At 41.2% G+C, this 8,072-nt stretch overlaps 1 protein-coding gene across 1 annotated transcript; it reads right to left on the bottom strand.

The window, feature by feature from the left end:
- Window positions 1–297: 297 nt before the first annotated feature.
- On the bottom strand, window positions 298–4,160 carry LOC308496006 (uncharacterized protein C6orf141). Its single transcript, XM_081044543.1, has one exon. The coding sequence runs from the start codon at window positions 4,105–4,107 to the stop codon at window positions 3,520–3,522; it is 588 nt and encodes a 195-aa protein (XP_080900669.1). The 5' UTR covers window positions 4,108–4,160; the 3' UTR covers window positions 298–3,519.
- Window positions 4,161–8,072: the final 3,912 nt, after the last annotated feature.

An 8,072-nucleotide genomic window follows, 5' to 3' on the forward strand; every position in this document is an offset into this window, starting at 1 on the left:
TGAGTAGCATCAGGGTATTGTTAGTTTATATAAAGGCAATACTCACATTTTATATATAATTCATGCTCAGAAAAGTGCTATATATGAGTACACATAAAAATAGAATAAAAGAAATAAAACCAGACTGCAAACACCAAATATTAAAAGAGATTTGGGGTTATGGGGGAGGTTTGTTTTTATTCCATTTTTATTTTCCCTACAAAATAATAGTTCTTCAAATTTTTCTGTAGTGAATACAAATTTTTCTTTTTCTTTTCTTCTTCTTCTTCTTTATTTTATTTTATTTTTTTTAAAGCAAGAGCCACATCTAGTCCTGGTGACAAACAACAAGAATAAGAGCAGCAAGTCAAATGTAATGAATCTCAAAGTGATAGAGATTGTGGATGAAGATTTTAAGAGAGGTTGACACTTGCCTGATCCATGGTGGTTATGTGACTGTGATATTTGTCTTATGGTCACTTGATTGGCCAGGCAGTTTCTGGAAGTCCTTGCTACCAATCATCCAACTAAGACAATTTCAGACGATCACATTTTTCGGTGAGGTGGAGGTGAGACCAAAAAGCCAAGACCTAGCCATGCTCAGAGATATCTTTGTACTGAGGATGCCCAAGTTTCACTTTTGGATTCACTCCCAGGACACTGTGAAGAGGAAAAGATTCCTCAGGCTCCTCCCACGACAGGGTTCTGCTTGGATCAGGACAATCTGTGAAGCAAATTCCACAGTACTTCAGCTTACTACTTTTCATACCAGTGAGGCATCTGTCTAAAGGAAATCTATGAGCATGCTGCAGGTAGTTAACAGAAAGGTTGGTAAGTGCTTTAAAAAGAATGTTTAAAGGAGATACAATTAAGCCAAACATATTTGCATTACAAGCGTTAAGCTGACTCGAATAAATACATTTTAAAATAATGGAGATAAAATGAAAACTATACCCATTCTGCTTTTCTGAGACAACAGGACATTAGATTTAAAATTCTGGAGGGAAAAACAAACTACCCTGACAGGTTCTAAAGAAAGTATTCAAAGGTCCTGGGACAACAAGGGCTAAGCAGAGTGAAACCCCCTGTAGACTCAGGCCTGTTGCAGGTTAGGCTTTGAACATTAGGCTGAATCTTTGTCACAAGCTCTGGAGGCCATTTCTAAGGAATTTAAGGAATGTATTTACTGATCCATTAAATGTGGGGGAAAACTAGAAATAAGTCTTTTCTTTCAGCAATGCAGAAAGAAATAAAAGCCCCTGCTTGAATTCTATATGGATTTCTTGTATTGTATGCTTTCTGCTGTTTTTTATTTAAAAAAAGACTTAAGCCTGGTTAGGATGAAAGTGAATTACACAATAACAATAACACTAAGTAGTAATAATAACAACCACTAACTTTGAGCATTTATTTTATGCCAACCATTGTTCTAAGTATTTTTTATTTAACTTAATCCTAGAAGAAGAAAAAAATACCTATGAAGTTAATAGTGCTTATTATCCCTATTTAACAAATAAGGACACAGAGGCACAGAGAGGTCAAACACCTACCCAAAGTCACAGTAAGAGGCGGGGCAGTTTTGAACCCAAGAAGCTGAACTCTAGAGTTTGCCTCCATGGGGAAGACAACCAAATGATGCTACTCTTTTTGATCAATGTTCAAGAGGCTTTTCCTGTTGACTATATTCAACGTTCTATCGCACGAGGCATATGATGACTTACAACCAGATTTATTAAGTCGGGTCTAAAATTTGTGTGCCAAGAAGTTTCACCTCACATAGGAGTCCCACAGGGATGATGGAGGAAAAAGACAACTCACTTTATGGGGCCTATATTACCTTTTCTACCTACCAAGTGGTTTTGAACACAGACGAACTCAGGTCCTGAATTCCTCACTCAAGTGAGGGTCTCGTGGGCCTGAGAACTGCTAGTGGTTACTCTCCAACCAATAGACCTTGTAGGACTCAGGGACATCAAGGTGATTCTACTACTTCCCATAAACATGAGTCAGAAAAACCAGGAAGCCCTCAGTTATCTTTGACTCCTTAGAAGTCCTTCTAAAAGACATTCCAGTCTTCAGGAGAGATGATCGTATTCCTGTCTATTTAGTAAGCAAATGCCATTACTTGCTGTGTGACCTACACAAGCCACATGACCTCTAGGTCTCACCTGTAAAATAGGGACATACCTTACCTATCTTGGCTGCTAGGAGGCAAGAAGTGGATCAGACATTTGAAGGCATTTCAAGCTCTAAACTGAAAACAAAGGGCAAAGAGGGAGGAAGAGTGGGGCAGGGGGAACTGTTCAACAGTTTGCTACTCAAAAGCCAAGCCAAGTCCCATTCATCGTGTTACTTCTTCCAGTAACTGAACCCTACCGCTTCAGCATTGCTGTAGAGTTAAGGTGCTCATCTCCCTCTGCTTCTCAGATTTCCAAACCAGACCACACTACTAAAAGGTTACTAAAGATGGTATTTAATAAAAAAGAATAAATACAATAAAAATGAGGTGTTTCCATAGCACCAGAAGAAACTTTTTTCAACAACATCAGAAAAGGTGTATTTTCAATCCAGTCTTGATTACAAATCTTATTAATAAAGAACTATGGACAAGAATAAGATACATAGTCATGTCATGGCAAAGTATACATTTCTATCTATCAGAAGATTTATCTGCAGTGTTTTAAACATTAAAATAATTTAAAAATTCAGATTAAAGGCATTTTATTGGACTAAATTGGACACTTTCGGGTAAAAAGCCCTTTTAAATGGTATTTTGCCGTCAAAGCTCAGTTTTCTGTTCTCTCTCCTTTTTTTCCTAAGCGACTCTCATTCTAACACTTAAATGTGAAAAAAAAAAAACAGAAGTTAAAATGTGCACATCAGAAGAGAGTGAAAAGAAGAAAAAAAATCTGTTTACTTGCTGCTTCATTTTAATTTTCCTTTTTCTTTCTGCTTTCTTTGCCAACTTTTAAAACAAATCTCTCTCCCCATTTACTCCCATTTCTTTTGCAGAGAGCAGACCTCAAACTTCATTTCTGCTTTTACGTCTTAAGAGAAAGTGTGGAGGCAGAAAAAGAGATCAGTTGAGAGGTAGTGCAAAATGAGAATTAACAACAGATTTTATTTCGAAACTCCCACGTTCTGCTAACTTCAAAATACCTTTTCCTCCCCCTCTTCTGAATGCCTTCACAGTATTTAAGCCACAAAAGAGGTATTAGGGTGCTTACAGTTATTCTTCAATTTGCATTGGGTGCCATCATCAGCCTCCCCTAAGCGCCGCGCCAGCTCTTAAAAGGTCCTGGTTGTTGGTTAATTGTAGGTTGGGGTTTCCGGAAGAGCATTTTCTTTTCTGGAGGATTATCGCTCACCCACCCTCCCCGCACATTCCACCGGCTCCTCCTTCCTGTTTAATCTCCTCGGGGAATCAGGTCCTTGGGGGAAGTGAAAAGAGCGTCACTTTGCGGCGTGGACGCGGGGTGCCTTTCTCGGTGCCAAGGGCGCGCGAGGTTCTCCAGGGGTCCCTGCACCCCACAATCTACTTCACTCTCTGTTGGTGGGAAAAGAGACCGCGGTAATGGAGAGCTCCTCGGTCCGCGTGGTCTTGCAGCCCTTCGTCCACCCGGTCCACTCGACTTCTCGTGTCACGTGATAATCTAGGACCCGCACGAGCACGGATTTGGGTGGGGCTGCGGAGTCCCGCGGCGGGTCTCTGGAGGGAGCATCAGCACTGCCGCCAGCAATTCGCTTTTCTCGTGGTAAGAGAGGAGGGCAGGCAGATTCCTGGTCCTCTCCGCTAGCCTGGGAAAGGTCCTCCCCACCGGCCTCTTCTTCCCGTGCAGGACCCCCTTGATACCCCAAACCCCGCTCTGGGTGAAGAAGAAAGAGCACTTTCTCTCTGACCCAGGACAGATAGTCCAGGTTCTCTCCGGCCCGAAGGTCCTCGTGGGCGCCGCCCGAGCTTCCGCTCGCCCCGGCCGCCGCGGGATTCCGGGTGCCCGCGGCCAGGGGAGCCCTGCGCCCCATCTCGCGCAGACGGGACCCCGCGCGCCCCAGGCGTCCGGCGGAGTCCGTGGTACACGTAGCTCCGCGGGGACCCAGAGCCCCCATCCTGGTAGGAGGATCATTCATTCGTTGGCTGTTTCACTGGTTCACGCAGCAAACTCCCGCTGAGTGCTCGGAAACGCGGGACGAGCAGCCCTGGGTGTGATCGGCGCGGCCCCCCGGACGCCCCGCCTGCCGGAGCGGGAGAAGCGAGCAGCCTTCGGCCGATTTGCTGCTGAACCCCGCCCCCTCACTCCTTCCACTCTTTACGGCCTCCACATTGCAGCTTTCTAGCCATTTAAAGACAAAAAGCTTGACATCCCTGGATCGCTCCTCCTCTTTTTACTCTGGACCCTAACCCTGCGGCCTTTGTCGTATTTCTGGTTCTATCCACTCTTACTTCTCAGCTCAGTTTCCACCTTCCGTGTTTCTCCAGAGCTGAGGCGCAAAGCACCCTCGTACTCTAACCTTTGAAATGCCCAACAAAGTACGTCTTCCCAAGAACACTCCTCCAAGTGAAGGAACAAGGAAGGTTTAAAAAAAATATATGTTACCTGACTTAAATTCTTCTGGAAAAGGGTTTAGTGTCCACTCTGAATCCACCCCCACCGTGCTGCCAAGATAATCGAATGTAGATCAAAAGATCAGATTGGGATAGTTGCAGCCTTTGAGAAAAGGCTTTTGGTTTGTTTTTTCTTCCTTTGGAATGCGAGGATTTGTAGCACAGTGGTTATATTGAATGCTCATCCCAGGAAGGGGCTTAGTGCCTTTGATCAAACGGAAATAACAAGACTCTAAATGAACTTCAGGATTTAAAATTTTCTGTTCTTGTCTTTTTTACAATTTTTCCCCTTCACTCCTCCCACGCCCCTTTTCTTTAACTACAGGTGAAAATAATTGTATCTCTGTGTAGACCTTTGGAATCTACCTATTGCCCGGCCCTCTGCTACACTCATCTTTGCCAGAGGTTAATGGGGAAAGCTGATACCAGAAAACGGGGAGCTTAGTTTGTGATTTCCAATCCATCCTTGATAAGAGGTGCTTGTTTTATTAGGAAATGCTTACTGCTTTCCCGACTGCTTCAGAAAAGTGACTGCAACAGTAGTAATTTCTGCCCATAAATGAAAGATCAAGTAGTACAGTGAAAGAGAGAACTTTCTGATATCAGCCAAGTCATAAAACAAAACAAAAGAATGTTGTAGGAGGTGTGAGGAAACCTTGGTCAAATCTGGCTGATTAGATGCCTGACCTTGGCCTGCTTACTGCTAAGTCACAACCCACTAAAGTTTTTGAGTGGTTTAGACTAAAATTGTTCTAAGCCCTGTATCTTTAAACTCATCTTTATCTTTAAACTCATGTATTCTTTACAACAAACTAAGGAAGTAGTACTATTACTATAGTCTCCTTGAGAAGTTTGAAGAACAGGGAGGTTAAGTATTTGCTCAAGGTCAAGCACTGATGAACTGATGAACAGGGGCCAGGATTCTAACATTTTAAAATGCTTGCTCCTATTTTAAATTACCTTCCTATTTTAAGCCTATGACTTTATGTTCTTTTCTGTTCATTTACTTAAACAGTAATTACTGAGTGTGTGCTAAATGTCAGCCACTGTTCTAGGTGATGGGAATATCTAGGAGAACAGGCCAAATTGCCCATCCTCTTGAAGTTTTCATTCTTTATATATAGTAACATACATCAGATCCTCTGTCCAGAAGTAGGAAATAATAAATTAACAGTAATGTACAGGAAAATCACCCGCAGATTAGTGCCCTACTTAATGTCAGATTCTGTTCTTATAGATTAGGAGTAGGGCTTAGAATGTGGATTTTTACCAGCAATTCTGATAGTAGTGATCCATGGTCAACATTATGAATAACATCACCCAAAATCTGCATAGATAAATTCTATGCCTTTTTTGCTGCTTTCAAGTGGCAATAAGATCACCGTATTTTCCTTCCTTGCAGGAATATTGGGAGAATTGCACTGAGGATATCTATATTCTGAGGGAGACCTAATGTAAACCACAAGATTTATTGCCTTCAATATTTCAATATTCAATATTGCAATATTGGGAAATAGGGAAAACCTATTTGCTGAGGAATGAGACAGACTCACCATCATATAGCATCTGAATTTCTAGGTGTCAACAAGTTGTGCATAAATACATACACAGAAAATGCTAAATAAATTGAACTTCAAAGAGATAAAGTCTAAAAAGAATATAAACCAGAGAAACAGGTTTGTATGCTTCGAGGATAGTGGTGTCCGCTGTGTTTTAATCTCAAAGTACCAAAGAAGGCTGATAAAGGTTGCTAAAGTGAACCCATTTTGCTTCCTCTCTGAATTGCCTATTATAGTTGCAAATATGCAGGCCAGCAAGGGATAGTAAAACAATTTATGTCTCTGGGGTCTGAAAAGTGATGGCAAACACTGCCCTGGCAGAATCAAAAAGAAGCCTGTCATGGATAACTCAGTCTCCCAAAGACCAGACTCTCTTATTTTGCCTTTTAGATTCAGAAGTTATTTTAAATTCTTATACTATACTATCATTCTCAGTTATTCTAGAACCTTTGCCTTTAGAAGATTTACCCTCCAATGGCAGAACTCGGGCTTTATTTTATACCCATAGTAATATTTTATCACTCTCTTCTTCTATCCAATTTTAAACTCTTGACCTTAAAACGTAATCTAGTAAACAGTTTTTTTACTTGTGAAAAAGTAAAAACAACAACAAAAACAACCCTACTGGCAGCCAGGCCATGTTGGTACCAACTGAACATAATCAATACTTACAAAATATAAACATTGTCCATGTTAAGGACACTCTGTGACCAGAGACAGGGAAGGCTACAAAGCCATAAAAAAGATTAACCATCCTCATCTTATGGCTAACATAACTGACTATGGCTGCTTTACCAATGATGCCTCTAGTCTATTACTGCTTCCTCTCATTGCCTAGATAAAAATTACCAAGGTTCCCGTTCTCTAAGTAACCCCACTTCTTGACAACATCTAATCAAGCACTAGCTCTTCTTCCTTAGAGTCACCTAGCTTAAGTCTAAATCCTATGAGAAGTTCCTCCCAATTCCACTTAATGAGATGTCCCATAATTTCTCAAGGGCACATTCTTACTTGCTGACGCAAGATAAATAAAGCTAACTTAATTTTTAGGGCAGGTGTGTTCCTGCTGGTCTTTGGCTTCTGGCACTTAACATTTATCAACTTGGAAAGCACATAGTGCCCCCAAATGAAATAGAATATATGTGTGGGTAGGGGGAGGGCGGGGTGAAAAATGAGGGGCAAACTGGGGCCAGAATGGATTTGTAGTTGTTTGGCTACACACAGCTTGAGGTGACTCTGGCATTAGGAAATGAATCAATACACCTATAGAATCAATACATTAATCAAATAAAGTAATACATGAATAGTGTTTCACTGTTAAAACTTAAGAGATGCAGAAAGTTGTGGAAAATGGAGTGAGTGATAAAGAAGAATTTTTCTATTTCAGCATATTAGCTGCAGTTTGCATTTCAGTATCTGGTTCTAAAGTTGACATGATCCTGTTCTATAGGGATCCTTGGTACATCGGCAAAGGAAGAGCTATTGGTGCCTTTGGCAACAGAATTCACAATTCAGGCAATAGTCATTCTTTCAGCAAAGACTCCTAGGCTTACTTACTCTTCTTGAGTCTGTTAGTAAACAAATTTGTTCAGATAATGCTTTTCATTTTTAGAAATAAATGATTCTTCTATTAAGAAAGGTTGTGTTCATGCACACGTATCAATTGTATCAGGAAATAGGTGAATGCTGGTTCTCCGAGATGGCTGTTCATGAAGCTCTGGCCTCTCCTGATAGTGCTTCCGTAAGTCAGATGAGGGAGTCGGGGAAGTGCAAGCAGTAATAGTTTTTCAAGCCACCCTGGATGATGGAGCTTATTTATTGTTTGCTAGGTATGCGTTCACCATGAATAACTACATGAATAATTCTTGCTAAGTAAATGCAAGAATTTCTGTTTCTAGGAATTTACAATTAGGTTGGGGAGACAAAACTAA

Source organism: Rhinolophus hipposideros, assembly GCF_964194185.1.
Source record: "Rhinolophus hipposideros genome assembly, chromosome: 3".
Classification (NCBI taxonomy): domain Eukaryota; kingdom Metazoa; phylum Chordata; class Mammalia; order Chiroptera; family Rhinolophidae; genus Rhinolophus; species Rhinolophus hipposideros.

Excerpts from the sequence above, each read along its gene's own strand:
- LOC308496006 (XM_081044543.1), bottom strand. The coding sequence starts at position 4,107 with ATGAATGATCCTCCTACCAGGATGGGGGCTCTGGGTCCCCGCGGAGCT.